This window comes from Mytilus edulis, chromosome 4 (genome assembly GCF_963676685.1).
Source record: "Mytilus edulis chromosome 4, xbMytEdul2.2, whole genome shotgun sequence".
Lineage (NCBI taxonomy): Eukaryota > Metazoa > Mollusca > Bivalvia > Mytilida > Mytilidae > Mytilus > Mytilus edulis.
The window spans coordinates 96,907,342-96,927,831 of NC_092347.1; the positions used below are offsets into that span (position 1 = coordinate 96,907,342).

At 31.9% G+C, this 20,490-nt stretch overlaps 2 protein-coding genes across 4 annotated transcripts in view; one reads left to right on the forward strand and one right to left on the reverse strand.

The window, feature by feature from the left end:
• Positions 1-18,109, forward strand: part of LOC139521160 (DNA polymerase nu-like) — a 31,909-nt gene extending 13,800 nt beyond the window's left edge. For 2 of the 3 annotated variants that reach the window (XM_071314466.1, XM_071314467.1), the window contains exons 13-23: positions 54-209; positions 691-874; positions 3,144-3,224; positions 3,681-3,795; positions 5,480-5,562; positions 5,987-6,058; positions 11,526-11,585; positions 12,294-12,404; positions 15,160-15,238; positions 16,756-16,823; positions 17,396-18,109. In XM_071314466.1, coding sequence (XP_071170567.1) covers positions 54-209; positions 691-874; positions 3,144-3,224; positions 3,681-3,795; positions 5,480-5,562; positions 5,987-6,058; positions 11,526-11,585; positions 12,294-12,404; positions 15,160-15,238; positions 16,756-16,823; positions 17,396-17,520 — 1,134 coding nt within the window. In that variant the 3' untranslated portion in view covers positions 17,521-18,109. Of the gene's footprint in view, positions 1-53; positions 210-690; positions 875-3,143; positions 3,225-3,680; positions 3,796-5,479; positions 5,563-5,986; positions 6,059-8,554; positions 8,633-11,525; positions 11,586-12,293; positions 12,405-15,159; positions 15,239-16,755; positions 16,824-17,395 lie in introns of those variants that run through there. The other variant, XR_011664023.1, reaches the window with a different exon arrangement.
• Positions 7,940-10,517, reverse strand: LOC139521162 (uncharacterized). Its single transcript, XM_071314470.1, has 2 exons — positions 10,305-10,517; positions 7,940-8,478 (listed from the first exon to the last, which is right to left on the reverse strand). Exons 1-2 carry the CDS (start codon positions 10,477-10,479, stop codon positions 8,057-8,059), a joined length of 597 nt encoding a protein of 198 aa, XP_071170571.1. The 5' UTR covers positions 10,480-10,517; the 3' UTR covers positions 7,940-8,056.
• Positions 18,110-20,490: the final 2,381 nt, after the last annotated feature.

Sequence of the window (20,490 nt, forward strand, 5' to 3'; positions counted from 1 at the left end):
ACATGACGTTACAGTATTTTGAAATGTAAAGCTTTAAGTAATGCTTTTTGTAGGTACTATTTGAAGAGTTAAAACTAGACACAAAACTTCCTAAGAAGAATAAATTAGCCAAGACATCTATTGGTCATCAGATTTCTACCTCTGAATCAGTGTTACAACAGCTTGTAGACTTCCACCCACTACCTGGATTAGTTTTGGAATATAGACAAGTAAGTTATATGTTACTCCATGATGCATTGTTGGAGTTGTTACATTTTAAAAAATGGAGCCTCAGTGGCCAGTAGTCCACTACCGTATCATTAGCTTGTCAACATCATTGTTGTAGGCTTGAACCCTGCATGTGGCAAGTAAAAAAAACTTAGGATTCAGATGATTTAAAATGAGTTTGATTTCAATGGTTTCATTGTTCCAGCAAAATAAATGACACAAACACACTACTGCAAACAATGCCATATCTTTTTATTCATTGTGACTAGGACGGAGAGTTTCTCATTGGCACTCATATCACATCTTCTTATTTATATAATTATTTTACAACCACTATTTTTTATAGTTTCAGAAGTTAAAGTCCACGTATATGGATGTATAATGAGTTGTGTACAGAAGGAGTATTTTTTATAGTTTCAGAAGTTAAAGTCCACGTATATGGATGGTATAATGAGTTGTGTACAGAAGGACTATTTTTTATAGTTTCAGAAATTAAAGTCCACCTATATGGATGGTATAATGAGTTGCGTACAGAAGGACTATTTGTTGACACATTGGGACCAGATATCTGCTGCTACAGGTCGGCTGTCGTCATATCAACCTAATGTTCAGGCCATACCTAAAACTTCAATAACTGTCACCAACTATAAAGACAATTTTATTGTTGGTATGTCATTATAGTTTTATTTTAAAGCTAAGGAAAGTTCTATCCTTGATTTTCCTTTAACTACAACACATGGATCAAATTCTTTTGTAAAAGTTTACCACACGAAAGTTTGCTTCCCCTTGCAAACAATTTTATGCTTTGTGTTTTGAAAATTGTATGTGTCTTGTAATTAACATGGAGTTTCCAAAGATAAATTGATTTTGAATAAAAAAAAAAATAACTATTATACAGACATGTATTAAGGTTTCAAAATATCCACACATCTTTGAAGCAGATAAAGTCATCAGTGTACAATACCGAAATGCTATCATTGACAGTTGATCTCTGTGAGGATAAATCAAGACTTTTCTAATCTATATCCAAACAATTGCGAACTTTTATTTGTGACTTTTATTAGCTCACCTGGCCTAAAAGGCCAAGTGAGCTTTTCTCATCACTTGGCGTCCGGCGTCCGTCGTCCGTCGTCCGTCGTCGTCGTTAACTTTTACAAAAATCTTCTCCTCTGAAACTACTGGGCCAAATTAAACCAAACTTGGCCACAATCATCATTGGGGTATCTAGTTTATAAATGTGTCCGGTGACCCGGCCAACCATCCAAGATGGCCGCCATGGCTAAAAATAGAACATAGGGGTAAAATGCAGTTTTTGGCTTATAACTCAAAAACCAAAGCATTTAGAGCAAATCTGACATGGTGTAGAATTGTTCAACAGGTGAAAATCTATCTGCCCTGAAATTTTCAGATGAATCGGATAACCTGTTGTTGGGTTGCTGCCCCTGAATTAGTAATTTTAAGGAAATTTTGCTGTTTTTGGTTATTATCTTGAATATTATTATAGATAGAGATAAACAGTAAACAGCAATAATGTTCAGCAAAGTAAGATTTACAAATAAGTCAACATGACTGAAATGGTCAGTTGACCTCTTTAGGAGTTATTGCCCTTTATAGTCAATTTTTAACCATTTTTTGTAAATCTTAGTAATCTTTTAGAAAAATCTTCTTCTCTGAAACTACTGGGCCAAATTTAACCAAACTTGGCCATAATCATCATTGGGGTATCTAGTTTAAAAAATGTGTCCGGTGACCCGGCCAACCAACCAAGATGGCCGCCATGGCTAAAAATAGAACATAGGGGTAAAATGCTGTTTTTGGCTTATAACTCAAAAATCAAAGCATTTAGAGCAAATCTGTAAGAGTAAAATTGTTCATTAGGTCAAAATCTATCTGCCCTGAAATTTTCAGATGAATCGGACATTCCGTTGTTGGGTTACTGACCCTGAATTGGTAATTTTAAGGAAATTTTGCTGTTTTTGGTTATTATCTTGAATATTATTATAGATAGAGATAAACTGTAAACAGCAATAATGTTCAGCAAAGTAAGATCTACAAATAAGTCAACATGACCAAAATGGTCAGTTGACCACTTTAGGAGTTATTGCCCTTTATAGTCAATTTTTAACCATTTTTCGTAAATCTTAATTATCTTTTAGAAAAATCTTCTCCTCTGAAACTACTGGGCCAAATTTAACCAAACTTAGCCATAATCATCATTGGGGTATCTAGTTAAAAAAATGTGTCCGGTAACTCGGCCAACAAACCAAGATGGCCACCATGGCTAAAAATAGAACATGGGGGTAAAATACCTATTTGGCTTATAACTCAAAAACCAAAGCATTAAGAGCAAATCTGACAGGAAGTAAAATTGTTGATCAGGTCATGATCTATCTGCCCTGGAATTTTCAGATGAATCGGATAATCGGTTGTTAGGTTGCTGCCCCTGAATTGGTAATTATGAGGAAATTTTGCTGGTTTTTTTGTTATCTTGAATATTATTATAGATAGAGATAAACTGTAAACAGCAATAATGTACAGCAAAGTAAGAACTAAAAATAAGTCACTATGACCAAAATAGTCAATTGACCCCCTAAGGAGTTATTGCCCTTCATAGTCAATTTTTAACAATTTTCTTAAAATTTGAAGATTTTCAATAACATTTTCCACAGAAAGTACTGTTATAGATAGAGATAATTGTAAGCAGCAAGATTGTTTAGTAAAGTAAGATCTACAAACATCACCATCACCAAAACACAATTTTGTCATGAATCCATCTGTGTCCATTGTTTAATATTCACATAGACCAAAGTGAGCGACACAGGCTCTTTAGAGCCTCTAGTTCTTTTTCCTATGTCATATGATTGATGATCAGAATCTTAGTATCATCATTAATTTTACATCACTGTACTACATCATATCTATTTATTTCTGGTTAGATAAAGAAGAAGATGATACATTAGAAATATTTGCTAGAGACATTTTTATAAGCCAGGAAGGATGGTCATTTCTGGCAGCAGGTAATTCCCTAGTTCTATTTTTATAATAATTGTGATGTCAACATGCAGGACAGGAAAAGTATAAATTGCTCTATTGATAAAAGTATGACCAATACATGTTTGCCTATCCTTATCAACACAACAGGTGCATCCATTGGAGTAGGATCTGCTTTCCTGTTGTTTGGTTGTTGGTTTTTTTTTCAATCTTTAGAATTATGTGTAGAGTTTGAAAGACTGCTGTTTGCGCTCTTGTTCTTCTATTTGATTATTTTGGTCATGGCTTGTCTTAAATAATAAGATTTCATTTCCTCATTTATAGTATATTTTTGTCTTTGCATTTTTCAGAAGTCAGTTAACTTGGAAGGTGACAACAACATTTGAATAATATTTCTTTACTAATTACCCCCTTTTCTTTATGCCATACTTTCAGTACAAAGTGTCATTTAAATGATAAACTACTGTATTTATAATTGGTAGATTTCCAACAGATTGAACTACGGTTACTGGCACATCTAGCAGATGATGAGGTACTACTGCAGATATTTCAGAACCAGAATGACTCAGATATATTTGTAGAACTTACGTCACAGTGGTAGGTACTACATAAAATTAAACACATTACCATATACATATAAACCAATGGTCTAACTTATAAAAAAACGAGTGATGAGAAACGCTTATGAACCACACTGACAACTAGAGAACAACAGGCTCCTTACTTAGGACAGATGCATTTGGTTTAAATGTTTTTACAGGTGCCAACCTTCACCCTTACCTTAAACAGTAGTGTTACATTACACCATAAAAAGATGCACTATGAAATATCAATTGGAATGTCAGACTTAACTTGATCGAAAAGACATAATATATTTAAACAAAAAAAAGTAAACATACACTGCAGAAATAAGATTGATCTATGACACAATATAAATACAAAATTAGAATGTAGTTGCCTATATAATAGACTTTACAGGTAGTTATAAAAAAGATGTAGGAACAGTGTCAGAAAGGCAACTCTTACTTGGGACAGAATGATGTTGAATAAAACAACCATGCGCGGGACGTTTGCACTTTTCATAGGACATTTGCACTTTTTATTTTGGACACTTCACTTCAAATTGTAGGACATTTGCGCTTCAAATTATAGGACATTTGCGCTTTTTAAAAAAGGACATTTGTGCTTTTTACATAGGACATTTGCGCTTTTGCAATATTTGATGTTTAAGACTTCCCTCCTAAGTTTTACCTGGGTAAGAGACTGGCAGGTTTGGGCAGGCGGAGATTTCGGATTTTGAGGTCTGTAAGGGATAACCTTCAAATAGAGTGTGAACATCTTCTTTTGACTTACCGGTAAGCAAATTCGGTTGAGATTTTCTTCTTACTCTGTACATAACCTTTGACATAACCACTGTGATGTAAGTTCTACAAATATTTGGTGTTTAAGACTTCCCTCATAAGTTTTACCTGGGTAAACGACTGGCAGGTTTGACCAGGCAGAGATTTTGGATTTTGAGGTCTGTAAGGGATAACCTTCAAAAAGAGTGTGAACATCTTCTCTTGACTTAGGCAAATTCTGTTGAGATTTTCTTCTTACTCTGTACATAACCTTTGATACAGACTAAATCCTTAGGATGCAAAGAATCTTCACCAACATCTTTTATGACTCAAACTATTAGTAGTCCCATTGTCCGTTTTAATTCTAGCATTACAACTTTTCAAGGAATATCTCCATGAAAGGTCTTCACTTTTGAGGGTATGATCAAAACGATATAAAAATCCATCATGCCATATACATTTTTTTTCCTATAATAGTCTCTATAACTATAAACTCCATGTCTAAGACTGTGTAAATGTGAACTTACTAATGACAAATATAAGTTGAATTTATATACGTATTAATTAAAATTACAGGTAGACGACTATATAGGTAAAAAGCGCAATTGTCCGGTCAATTTAATACAGGTGAATCAAAATTTAAAGCGCAAATGTCCATACTATTAGAAGCACAAATGTCCTATCGTTTTACAAGTAAAAAAGCGCAAACATCCTGTGCCCAAAACAACATTATTGTAACACAGTTAAATTTAAATATATTTTTTTGTTAGGAGTACAAGTACAGAAGTAAAAATGTAGGGTCATACTAAATACTAATAAGTGCATATTAAAAATAGTGAAACGAGATAGAACACAAAATAAGAAAACATGATTTTTTTATATCAGTGTCTGTGTTACATTAGCAAGACATTACAATCAACCTCTGATATTGTTTGTTTTAGGCTTGGTAAATCCATTTCCAGTATTACCTCATCAGAGAGAGAACAGACCAAGAGGATTGTATACTCTGTTATGTATGGAGCAGGTATGTAAATTCACAAACTATTGGATTGTTTTTATTCAAGGTGAAAGTGTGACAGTATCGGGTTCACAATAATAATGGTTCTTAGTTACTGTTAGTACAAATGTAGTAGATCAACTATAAATAGTCTAAAACATCATTGTAATGCATACTTGTCTCACTAACAGAGTTCATCAGACCTCTGTTTATGGATCATTGATAAAGTTAATTTTACTGACACTTTTAATAAAATCTTGATTCAAAGACATAAAACATAAAAATCAGTCATAACCAGTAAAACAGGCAACACATTTCAGAATGTACACTTTTTAATTCCAAATATCATCAAAAGGAAGAAGTTTTTCATGGCTGTGCTGGAAAATATTTATCTTTCCTAGCACAAGCCTCATGACCAATTTTCACATCATGGTTTTTTATTTAATTTCAGGAAAAGAAAAGCTTGCTGAGTATTTGAAGATAAGCCCTGACAATGCAAAAGCTATAATGAACAGTTTCTTAGGTAATTTTTTTTATTGATGATGATGATGTAATAGTGTTAAAATCCTGTGGCAACTATCACATGCATATCAGGACAAGAATCTGTTAATAAGAAATAAAATTGAGAAAGGAAATGGTGAATATGTCAAAGCGACAACCACCCGACCATAGAGCAAACAACAGCCGAAGGCAACCAATGGGTCTTATAAACATGCTTTGTACTAGACTGGCTGGCTGAGCCATATTCTTAACATTCTTGTTTATCAGGTAAAAGTCCCTAGGAAAGTTTTAGAAATATAATAAGTATGTCTGCATCTATTAATTATTGAATGAAATATAGAGTTCAATACTTTTACAAGTTGTGACTTGGATGGAGAGTTGTCTCATTGGCATTCATAACACATCTTCTTATATCTATTCAATGCATAAATCATAGCAGAGGCGGATTTAAGGGGCAGCCCCCCCCCCCCCCCCCCCTTTTCTGTGCAAAATATGGTGTGATTATATAGGGAATCGCTGAAGCATGCTCGAGCGGGCCCCCTTTTAGGCAGTTAGTGAGCCCCAACTTATGAACATTTCTGGATCCACCCATGCACAGATATACAGGTAATCAGGCAATCTGGTTGGTTCTATAATAATTGCATTGTAATTCAGATGATAAAAAATATAATATATGGATGGATTGAGGTTCAATTTCCTATATATTCAGATGACTTATTTTGCTTAATTTACTGACTCTGTTCATGGTATACGTATATTTGGAATGGAAAACTTCTTTAAAAATGAAATTTAATCTCAGATAAAGAGGCAAATGGATTTACATATAACACCTCAGTGATATTGTTTGCCTTAAATTACCGGAGAATAAAGGCTTTTTCCCCTGGAGAAGAATCACAATTTGAAAAAAAAATGGCCGCTAAAAATTATTCCCTTAAAGACTTTTTCCCCAAACAGTGCAGTCTCAGTAGTAATTGTGCATGAATACAAACTGAAAAAGACTCATTTATACATTTTGTATGCCTAAAATGACTATATGTGCAGATTTGAGGGTCTATTTAAGTTTCATCACTGACAATAAGGGGTCTTATTTCAAAGCAGGGTTTGACTCTTGAAAGGGGGTCTGCAAATTGAAGTTTCGGTCAAATTCATGGTTTATTCTAAATTTCCCAATTTGATAAAAATGACGCATATTTTCCCAATAAAAAAGGCCTAGGGTAGAGGTAGTTTTGAAAAAAGCTAACAATACCACTGCAGTTCACAATCATTGATAAAAGATTTTTTTTTTTCAACTCACTTAGTGTTCAACTACTGTTGTCATTGTCAGTTTACTTGTACAAAAATTTTCTCCTCTGAAACTACTTAGCTCTACCAATTGTCTATGTATGTCAAAACTGTAAGGGAGTCTTACTGGAGTTATTGCTCATTTTATTTTATTCTCCATTTTTGCCTATTATCTTGAAAACTATGATAGATATAGAGAAACTTTAAGATGCAAAAATTAACAGCAAAACAAGATCTACAAATCAGTGTAACATAATCAAATTCATCAGATGACACCTAGGTAATTTGAGTTATCAGCAATGCAAAATCATCATAAAAGAGATTGTTGTGTACAGTAGATATTTTGTATACTGGTTTTGATATTGTTTGGTTGTTGACTCATTGGCATCCATATTTGAATACTCAAATATTTAAATAGATCTAAGGATATTGTGATGATCATGAGGTTGAGATTTGAATTGTTTTTAGTAGAATTAGATAATTTTCTGTTTCTTTATAGATATTGACATGCAAATTTTGCTAAAAATTGAAAAATTCAAATAAAATTAAACAATTAGTTTGTAGTCTCATTGTTATTATTCTCTTTACTAAATGTGATTGTAATAATATAAGTACAAACATATAGAAGATATATATATAATGTTTTATTAAAAAAACAATGAGAAGTGCCCTTTTCTAATTACAATGTAGCCACTATGTTAATTTGTAGTCTTGCATAGGTGTTGCTATTTTTTTTTAATTAAGACCTGTGAATCAAAATGCCCATAAATGAACTTTTAGTACCATGATAATCATGAAAGGTATTTGTGCTGGTATAATCAGGTGCTGTTTGAATCCAAACATGATCACCTTTTTTTACTTGGCAAATAACAAATTGAGTAGTTTGAATGTTCCCGGCTGCTGATCCTAAGTTTAGGATTTGCTCAGCCTTTACAACATTATCAACCTTTAGTTCTGTATCAATAGTTTTCCCACTGTATGTGCGTATTGTCCAAGCAAACATAAAGACACCAGAAATAGGTGAAACAAACACACCATCTCCATTGTTGAAGTTCACTCCTTCTTCATACTGAATCTCATTAAATATCACTATTGATTTTTGGTTGAGTACAGTATAAGATGACAATGTCACATAAAACATTACATGTTCCTCATTCTTTCCTGAAAATAGCAAAAAACATTATTTATAATCACATTTTGAATTCTTTAAGTTAGAAAATGGAATTAATTTTTTCAGGTGCTTTAACTGCACATTAGGAATATAAAAGCACACATGGAAAACGATTAGTAATTTTGAAAACATTGAATGAACAAGGTAACAAAATTAAACTTTCGAGCATTTATAAAGACATAATTATTGATTTTACAGCTGAAACTTACATAAATCTTATAGAAACCAATCCATCTCAGTTATTAATGCTTTCATTTGAAAGTAACACTATGTTTTTATGCCCCACCTACGATAGTAGAGGGGCATTATGTTTTCTGGTCTGTGCATCCGTTCGTTCGTCCGTCTGTTCGTTTCGTTCGTTCGTCCATTTGTCACGCTTCAGGTTAAAGTTTTTGGTTAAGGTAGTTTTTGATGAAGTTGAAGTCCAATCTTCAGGTTAAAGTTTTTGGTCAAGGTAGTGTTTGATGAAGTTGATGTCCAATCTTCGGGTTAAAGTTTTTGGTCAAGGTAGTTTTTGATGAAGTTGAAGTCCAATCAACTTCAACTTTAGTATAGGTTTCCCCTGGGTCAATTCCTTTTTTCGCCACCTCTTTCGCCAAAACAATATAATTTTCGCCACTTTATTATTTTTTTCGCCAAGTAACACAGATATATTTTTCTTTTAAAAATTTCCTTTTTTTCCTAGCCCCCCCCCTAAATAAGAAGTGGTTTTTACAACAAATCAAAACATTTTATCATTTGAAATTGATCCATCGTGTAAGGTGTAGTCATTACATTGAAGGGTTACTCTCATGCCAACCTTTTGAATAGATTTCTTCATAACGACAGTTTTCTTTTCTAAACCATCGTAAACATGGTAAATAAGTAAAACTATATGCTTGAAACACGTGGGTCACTGAAAGGACTTAAAGTACCCACTCAAATCAATTATCTATATGACATTTAAATGATAAAGTTTTAAATCAGAGACCTTTCTTGCTTTTGAACATTTTTCGTCATAACAACAGTTTTCTTTTCTGGACTATCATTAAAAGAAGGAGAGGAAGCGTAAAAATTTTGTTTCAAACATGTGCGTCGCGAAGTGGTTAATAAATCTCTTTTGTGACATTTGACAGAAGCCATTTAACCATATCATTTTGTCATATCATACAATCAACACCTGGTTATTATCTAGTCCTTTGATGTCTATAGCTATAAATGCAATCAGCTGATAATTGATTTTCTGTCAAAATCTTAACGAGTTCAAGGTGAATTCCGAGTATTGTCTGATCGGTAAAATCAGAGAAACCCGAAAAAAGTAAATAAACACGATGGCTGAAAATAAATCGTTATACATATTTCTTTCGCCAAATTCTTTCGCCAATGACGAATTTTTATCGCCACAATCATTATTTTTTCGCAAATTGCGAAAATGGCGACCGCCAGCGGAAACCCCGCATGTTCCTATGATATGATCTTTCTAATTTTTATGCCAAATTAGGTTTTTGACCCCAATTTCACGGTCCACTGAACATAGAAATTGATAGTGCGAGTGGGGCATCTGTGTACTGTGGACACATTCTTGTTTGTTGAAACTTTTCTTAGAACCTGTCACAAAATTAATTCAGGCTAAACAATGAACACAGGAAAATTTTTCTCTGCTACATGTGACAAAACCTTTGAAAATGTAGACATAATTTATGACTTTCAGAACACGTTATAGCCTTTTGCTAAGTTGTGTTCATGTTTACAGCCCTCTACATTGGTAAAATAATATAAAGATCTGAAACAATATATAGGTATAGGAACTGTTAACATACAAAAAAACTGAACTTACTTTTAGATAAAATCGTAACCTCATTGGTCAGATTTAAAATCCTCCGTTCCATTTTTTCCAAGGAACTTTCCATGAAGTCCATTCTGCTATCAACATCAGTGTCATTTCTTATAGACTTTGATGAAACAACTAGAAACATAGAAAAAATAAAGCATAGGTTAAAAAGATAATCCATCAGTGTTCAAGCTTAAATCATAAAACTATGAAAAAATTAGTAAACTTATAGTAATATTTGAAACCTTTTGCAATAGTGTTTCATCTTGAAGTATCTCGTTGGAAACTCCCAGTACTTTACTTTCATCTCTCTGAAAGGAGTGGATACTAAGGAAACATATTGCATAAGATACCACTATAATGATGGAAGTGAAGTATTTTGTTATTCAAAAACAGGAAAAAATCTGAAGGGGTTTTACTTTAGGTTTTCCTAAATGTAAGGTTCTTTTCAAAATTTCATCAGAAAAACTTCCTGGATCTGTCTGTTTATGTAACACATACCCTTTTTATTAGATCGCCTGGCCTATCTAAAAAATATATAAAAAGTAAAATCACAAAAATACTGAACTTGTAGGAAAATTCAAAAAGCAAAGTCCCTACCCACATGGCAAAATAAAAAGCTCAAACACATCAAATGAATGGATTACAACTGTCATATTCCTTGCTTGGTACAGGTATTTTCTTATGTAGAAAATGCTGGATTGATTCTGGTTTTGTAGCTAGCTAAACCTCTCACTTGTATGACAGTCACATCAAATTCCATTATATTGACAATGATGCATGAACAATAGATAAATAGAAACTTGAATAGGCAAAAATGATCAGCAAGACATGACCTACAAGCAAGTCAAGTAACCAAAAATTTGAGGTTACTTCATGTTACAGTACCTGTTCCTTAATATTTTACAATTTTTCCTACTATCTTGAAAACTATAAAAAATAGACACTAAAAAATAGCAAAAAAGATCAATAAGACAAATCAGTAAAAGTACTGAGATTGTTGTTTTACTCTTTATAGGAGTGATTGACTTATTAATTTCTTTTACCGTTTTTTTTTGTGTCTTTTACAAAAACTAAATAAAATACAGAAAAACTGTCATGAATACTATTCTCATCCACAATGATTGAAAGTGTCCATCTTTAGAGCTTTATATGTTAAATTGCTATGTAATAACCTGAAATTTCATTATTTAATGCATGATAATGTAAATCAAATTTTGATTTCAGTAAAGTTTCCTGCTGTAAATCAGTTTTCAAAGAAGTGTGTAGAATTCTGTCAGAAACATGGTGAGTAGATATTGAATATAGATATAAGCAATCAGACAATGTTATGGTGAATCAGTTTGTTAGTTTTGATTCTATTAAAGAGTTGTGTATGTACATTTAGCACAAAATTCTAGATCTTATAATTCAGTTTGTACATTTACTGCTTATACAAAACCTTATGTTTAAACATTGACTATCATGTCCTATATGAAGGTATCCTAATGTACCCTAAGTCAATATAGTGCAAAAAACAATTATTGATAAAACTAGACAACACTGTAAATATTCAAAATAAAGTGATACAAGATATATAGTAGTAAATGAGACAGCAACCAATTAAGACTTTAACAAGAGACAATCTTAATTCCCAGGAGTCTCAAAAAACTTGACTTTTTTTTGGAAGAAATTGAAGAAAAAAAAAACATGCATGATGCCAAAATTGGTATAGTCACTTCATTATTCAAATATTTTCTGAATTGTGAAATTCAATGCATTAACTGAGAAATGAAATACACTATGAAATGTACTTAAGTTGGCAAAAGTCTATTTTTTGTTCTTTTATTGTACTTAGGTAATTTCTATTTTAGTATAAAGAAAATCTTACAAGAAATTCCTCCAAGTTTAAGATCAAATTGTAAGATCTGTAGGATTTGTAATATTTTAGTAAATATTTTGTCTGTATAATGTGTCAATACTCCGCATGTTTATACATAGAGTAATAATTCACAGGTTTTACAAGCACAATTTTCAAAAGAAAGAGAATGATTCCAAATATTAAACATCCATCACCTCCTCTCAGAGCTCAAGCAGAAAGACAGGCTGTCAACTTTTGTGTTCAAGGTACATTTTATTTGTCAGCAAACAAAACTTAACCAAACTTAAGGATGTACACCACTGAGAAGTAAAAAAATTCTAGGATTAAACTTTTTTTCTTAACCCAGTTTTTGGGGTTATATGACTGTGAAAAAAATATTGGTGAAGAAAATTCATATGGTGGTGCACTTCTTTTTTTGCTACAGACCTTTGAAAATATCCAATTTTGATGATTTTCCAATTTTTCATCAATTTTTACCTATTTTTTGGCTTTTATCGTGAAAAAAATCATAGTTCCACAGTTAAACTTTTTTTCATACTTTCAATAAAAATGAAGTGGACCTGTCCGACCAATCTGAATAAATTTAACTTAAAAAGACTGTAGGTTGGAGTTAATAAAAGATTTTTTCATATTTTGATGCTTTTTTGTGTCAAATTTACCATGCTGTCAAATTTGTAAATGTGTGATTTTTCTAAGTTTTAAGTACAAAGTGCATATTATCTCAACTGTTTTGTTATAAATGATTGAAAAATACATATCTAAGAAATCTGAAAAGACAAAAATGATATGGGATGTACATGATTCCTGTAAAATCATTTTTTGTACCCCTCACCCATTTTTTCTCAAAATTTTGGCTAAAAAGACTGACTTATTTGGTCGTAAAATTTGAAAACTGGATTACTCAAAAACTATTCATTGTAATTAATCAATTTTTTCACAGAGTTATGTTTGATTATAATATTTTTAAAATTTATTATATTTTCCACTTGTTTCACATGTTAGGGAAATAATTCCAGAACGAGATTTCGGTGAGATTGAAAAATCAAAAGAATACATCCTTAAGTTACTTTTGTTTCTATAGAAAAAAAAACAAATGGTAATGATTTATATATCAAGGTCAAAGGTCAGAGTCAAATTTGTTTTGTGTTGACTTAATCTCAAGTAGTGTTTTCATGTATATCTGACAGGTGGAGTATATATAATATCACTATGTTATAGGCAGATTAGATGGTTTTAGTGGACCTTTTATATTGTTTTTTAATGTGAGGTTGAAAACAGCCTCAGCTAGATGCATTGTATTTTGAAGAAAAAAAATTGAAATGGTACATCAGATGTCTGCTTTTGATAAAAAAAATAATAATTTACATAAAAGCGCTTGCACAACTGTACAAGTTTACAGTTTGTCTTTTTCATTTTTAGCCATAATTTACATAAAAGTGCTTGCACAACTGTTCAAGTTTAAAGTTTGTCTTTTTCATTTTTAGCCATAATTAACATAAAAGTGCTTGCACAACTGTACAAGTTTACAGTTTGTCTTTTTCATTTTTAGCCATGTCGTTGTCAGTTTATTTTAGATTTATGAGTTTGACTGTCCCTTTGGTATCTATCATCCCCCTTTTACCTCTGTTTTTCCAAATTTCACTTGTACTTAATTATTTGGTTATAATCATATAAGGGGTCATCCATAATTGTCAACCATTTTCCAAAGTGTACAAAACATACACTTTTTCAGACCCCCCACCCTCCCTCAAAAAGTGTACATCAACCATTTTCAGATTTCAAGAGAAGAATCAGTTATTCTTAATAAAAAGAAGATCCTGTCTATTATATTTTTGTTTAATATAGAACTTTGCATTGAAAAAAAAACTAAAACATATCTGACTGTTTTATTTGATGACATCTATCTGTGATGCTTGTGTTTTGTCAGAATAAAGAGTACAAAGATTAGTGTTTCCCCTATCACACAGTGGAAATGGTAACTCCAATAAAAAAGGGCACCTAGAGCATGCAAAATATTAACAAAAGGGCACATAAATTATGCTAAGAATCAAAGAAAGGGAAATGCATGGTTTTATTGCATTGGTAAAGTATCATGAGTATGGACTGACAGTTGTTGATGGAATCAGAGCTCAAGACAGCAATCAATAAAAGTGTAATGTTTTAAAACATTTTGAGTTTTTAAATTTCCCGCCTGTATTTCTATTTAAATGGTCCCTGTAAATATGCCATTCATGGCACTATTATCGTTTATGTATATATACTGTAACGTGTAACTATATTGGATATTTTCTAAGTTAAGGTTAAACTTCATATGGAGGTGCTCCTAATTGAAGGAGGCTTTTACTAAGAAAAATAAGTTTACTTCCGGTTTACTGGTTTACTATTTTGGAATGCATTACAAAAAAATTAATCGAAGGACCAGTTTAAAATCTTTTCACAAAAATGGTGTCTTGTCAAAATCAAAACATTCAACGAATTTAGTGTTTCGATCAATTTTGTTTATTAAACAGAGTAAAACGATATCGATCAATAATAAAGCAGGTGAAATTGAAAATCGGGGTACTGAGAAATGCTTGCAAACTTTTTGCTTAAATAATTTTACTAGTTCACATTTTTGATAGATTTAGTTTTCATATGATTTGATCTTTTAATCGTTCAATCCCGATTGAGTAGAATTATGATATCGAAATCAATATCATCAAGTGAAAATAATAAAGAAGAAATAAGAAGAGAAACACACCCAAGCCAATTCTCGATTTTATAAATCGACTTTCCCTACGGAAACGATATAAATTCCGGAAATAAAAAAAAAAGCGTACGGAAAAAATGTTGATTTTTTAACCCCCTCCCCCCAGTGTAAAGTGTACGTTTTGTACACTTTGGAAAATGGTTGACAATTATGGATGACCCCTAAGCATGTACTAATGGGAAAGACTTATATGAACATGAAAAAGAAATTAACAGAGCAAGTATAAATTGATATGGAATTTAATATTTCAGGGTCAGCAGCAGATTTATGTAAAGCAGCAATGCTTCAAATTGAACAGTCACTTAGAAACCATCAACATCTCAGGGCTAGGTTTGTAGTAGGCTATATCTTTATAAGAATCTTTGTAATGATATACTTTTAGAATATCATGCTGAGGTGGAAAGACTGGGATTTTGTTTATATCAAACTAAGTGATGGATTACTATAATACATAGTTATATATACCTTCTCCAAATTATGCTAATTTGACCTACATTTCATTCCTATTGGACTATAGTTAAATTTATCTCTAAAACAGATTCCAATCCTTTTAACTTGCAATAACATTTAGATGGTTTTCAATCTTTTACTGTAACTTGACTGAAAGTATTGCTCTCCACCTATTGCAGTTCATTCACAGTTCTAACCCAATTTCAATTTGTTCTATCAAACCAGACTGTTCAACTGTTAAGAAATTTTAATCAACTGCCTTTTACCATGGCATATATTGATTTTGTACAGCAATGACACCGGTGCATTACGTTTGCGCGCATTACCATTACATTTGCGCGCAAAAATCATTACGTTTGCGCGCAGCTTTTGCTTACATTTGCGCGCATTTTTTTGACAGGTAAACTCAGGTAAAATACAGGTCATAATACTTTATTATTTATTAATTTGTTCAATTATTTACAAGTATCAGTACCCTTTCTGTTAGTCTAAGTCTCCTAAGGCCCCTATTTTGAAAGAATTCAATCAATAATATTTTAGGGAAAATACAGGTCATAATACTTATTTATTCATCAATTTGTTCAATTATTTACAATTATCAGTACCCCTTCCGTTAGTCTAAACTCTTTTTAGGCAGGGAAAAAAGGAGATAAAGCCGCATTTTTTTTTTCGATTTTCAGATACAATTCAACAAGTCAAAGGTGTAGACAAAAGTTTAAAAAATCTGTGACATAGCCTATTTATCATAACTTGAACTTAAGATATAACGGGGTTTTAAATTGATTTTAAAATTCAATATGAACAATTATATAATTTGAATTAACAAACTATTTTCAAAATTAATAATTAATAGTCATATCTATTATGAAAATACCAGTACAGTACAGTCATTAATAATTTAATATATATGAATTATTATTTTTACCTGAGATTACCTGTAAAATGAATGCGCGCAAATGTAATCAAAAGCTGCGCGCAAAAGTAAAATATTTTAATCCCCAAATGCGCGCAAACGTAGTGCGCCCAATGACACATTGTGATAAATTTCTTATGTGTACAGACTTGGGAGATTTCCGTACAACCAAGCAATATTGTTACTTTGGTGTCAAACACCAGTTAGAGAAAAAGTGCAGTACTGATGCCTAGTTAAAACAATTGATATGAGAAATAGTTTTGTTTCTCAGCAAGATTCCTGACAAGTAGTGGTTCTTCAAAGAGCTCAGAAAAACCTGTTTTAATAGGTTTCAAGTGATACCAGTTATTTATGATTATCAACTAGTTATTTATGATTATTAACCAACTTAAAGTATTGCCTAGATTACCAGTATCTATGTTCTGAATGTTTTTAGATTGGAATAATTCTGTACTTACATGGTATAACTTTTAAACTTTTTTAGACAATTGTATCAGATACATGATGAGTTACTGCTGGAGGTTCATGATGACGACATCAAGGCAGTTCAAAGTAAGTATCCTCAGTTTATATGATTAGTTAAACTCTTTTAAGACTAAATATCTCATTGCAGGAGTTATTTTTTTTTATTTGTTCTACATGTTTGATTCCATGTCTACATATATAACTCTCTTGAAACAGAGAGATTCTGTTGAGCCTGTCACATTTCACACCCTTCCTATGTCACTTTAGGTACTCTTTATTTTATTTAATTGATTGAAACAAACCACACATTATTATAAACTGGAAAATGTGTAGGGTAGACTAAAACTCTCTTCATTGTGACCCACAGAATAACAAAAAGTTTTGACTGCACCATCAATACATACTGTAACAGCCCAAATACTAATTAGGAATTGCTATAAAAATCATTGATATATACAGATTGCCTAGGAAGCACATTGCTGGATAAACATTTACTGTCCTTCAAAAATCTTAAAAAGCAAGATTTTTTTTATGTTTTTGGTTTCCCTCCTCTACAAAATATGAGCCACCTAAAATGACACATAATTTGAGGGTGATGAAGAATATACATTTTTGAAATATGTAATGTGAAATTGATTCTTAGATTTTTATACTTTCAGGCATATTAAAAACAGTGATGGAAGATTCTAGTGCATTGTGTGGTTCTGTTGTTAAATTAAAGGTTCCAGTAAAAGTTTCCATCAGTGTTGGAAAAACGTGGGGACATATGACTGCTGTAAAATAGATATGACATCATTTAGATAAAAATATTGTGATCAATTTTAGTCCCACCTTAGAGTTTATATGTATATTTTGAGTCTGTTTCTGCAGACTTAACAAAGTGTGACATTGATAATAATATTGTCAGTGTTTTGAGATTTAAACAAAATATATTGGACTTTGTTGTATACAAACAATTCAAAATCTTACAATAAATAATCTTGATTCACTAATATTTTTGAAATACTGTTTTTTTCAAAATAAAAGTCAGTTCACATATTAAACCCTTTTTTTTTTAAATTGGACAGGTGTGAAATTCTTTTCTCTAAATCATAGCTTATTTTGAATTATATTGTTGATGTGTTTTTAGTTTTAATCTTTTTATGTTTTCCTGTTCACAGTTTTTCTATGGTTAACATAAAAAATGAATTTCTAATTTTCTTGTTTTCTTCTGATTTCATTGTTGAAAAGTGTACACAAGTCTGATTAAAGATCACAACTGTTTCCAAAGGACTGAAAAACATATTATAATTTGCCTACATATTATTAAAAAAATCATTAGTAACTGATTCATGGTCTGTATTTTGTGCAATTAAATAAATCTATTATCCACAGTTTTGTGCCGTTCTTCTTATTATTATTAAATTAAATGCACCTTGCTGATCTAGTAATCAAAATTGAAAAATGGGTGGTTGAAATCTAAATATTTGTTTAAATTGACCACATTTTTAAGGGCCCATTAGGAGCAGTATTGGATGTTGTCATATGTTAGATTTTACTGTTTTTCAATATTTGAAGATATGGGTGTTTGAAATTTAAGAAAAATCTATCATATGAATAACATTGAGTATATTTGTTATATGATAACCTTTATTAAAGAAGTTGCAATAAAAGAAAAATATAATTATTTTGATTACAAGTGGCAAACATACACTCCAATAAAACTAGAGATAAAAATTGGTTCTCCACAAGGATAGGTAATTTCTGCTACAATCTGACCTACACAACTGCATTAAAATTAACGTCTAAAAGTAAAAAATCTATTAAGAAATCAACGACAGGTTCAGACAGAAAATTTTAATACTGCAAGCAGCGAACACATCACATGATTCACTGAGTGACCTCATCATCAGATAACATTACAAATACTAAAAATCCCAGCCAGAAATAGACATCAGTTGTGGTAGTGTTATAGTAAGAAACCTATCATACAGGATAGACAGTAATGTTATTGGTGTTTATATTATACTAAGTTCTGTTACTTACTACAGAATAGACAATACATACTGATATCATTCAAGAATGGTCAATGTACTGTAGGCCATTCCAAAATGGCCAATGTACTGTAGGCCATTCCAAAATGGCCAATGTACTGTAGGCCATTCCAAAATGGTAAATGTACTGTAGGCCATTCCAAAATGGTCAATGTATTATTATAAACATTTCAGAATTGAATGCTCCTTTTTTTAACTTTATTAGGGTGAGAAAGCATGCACAGAAGCACATTTTTTTATAAATATAAATAAGAAGATCTGGTATGATTGCCAATGAGACATCTCTCCACAAGAGACCTTATGACACAGACATTAAAGGTCGCTGTACGGCCTTCAACAATGACCAAATCACAATCTGCATAGTTAGCTATAAAAGGCCATGAAATCACAAATGTATAACAGTTCAAACAAGAAAACTAACAGCCAATTAATGTACAAAAAAAGAGCAAAAAACGTCACAACCACTGAATGACAGGCTCCGGGCTTGGGACAGGCATAAATTGAGTTTTACTGACTGCATATTGCTATATGTTTCTTTATTCTGCATTGGCTAGAGGTATTGGAGGAGGTTTAGATCACACAAAACATGTTTATTCCCGCCATATTTGTGTGCCTGTCTCAAGTCAGGATTTTGTCTTAGTCATAAAAATCATGTAAGACTGTTATTTTTCAGGTTTTCAGATATTGGTTCCAAAAATTTTTTAAATATATAAAATGTGTTGTTTCTTTATGATTATGGTAATAGCCATTTATAACAGTATTATATGTCTCTGGTAAAATCCATTTTAAATATAAACGACTTCCACAATACAAAATTCTCTTTTTATGATTATTTTATAACATCAAAACAATGTAACAATGTGTTTATATTTGTAAACTTTCATTCATATTCGCAAATAAAAGGATCATCTAGTGCATCCTACTTCTAGTTTCAACACCAACTCTAGTGATACTCATTACAACCGAACAACTATATTTTTTCACACTCTGTTATGCTCTTCTCATGTGTGACAGTCATCTATACACCTCACAAAGTCATATCTTTGAAAACCACTATTTAATATCCACCGCCTATTTGAACGTCACTGATGAGTCTTATGTAGACGAAACGTGTATCTGATGTACTAAAGTATAATCCTGGTACCTTTGATAACTATTTACACCACTGGGTCGATGCCACTGCTGGGGGACGTTTTGTCCCCGAGGGTATCACTAGCCCAGTAGTCAACATTTCGGTGTTGCCATGAATATCAATAATGTGGTCATTTTTATAAATTTCCTGTTTACAAAACTTTAAATTTTTCGAAAAATTAAGGATTTTCTTATCCCAGGCATAGTTTACCTTAGCCGTATTTGGCACAACTTTTTGGAATTTTGGATCATCAATGCTCTTCAACTTTGTACTTGTTTGGCTTTATAAATATTTTGATTTGAACGTCACTGATGAGTCTTATGTAGACGAAACGTGCGTCTGGCGTACTAAATTATAATCCTGGTACCTTTGATAACTATTTACACCACTGGGTCAATGCCACTGCTGGTGGACGTTTCGTCCCCGAGGGTATCACCAGCCCAGTAGTCAACATTTCGGTGTTGACATGAATATCAATAATGAGGTCCTTTTAAAAAATTTCCTGTTTACAAAACTTTGAATTTTTCGAATAATTAAGGATTTTCTTATCCCAGGCATAGATTACCTTAGCCGTATTTCGCACAACTTT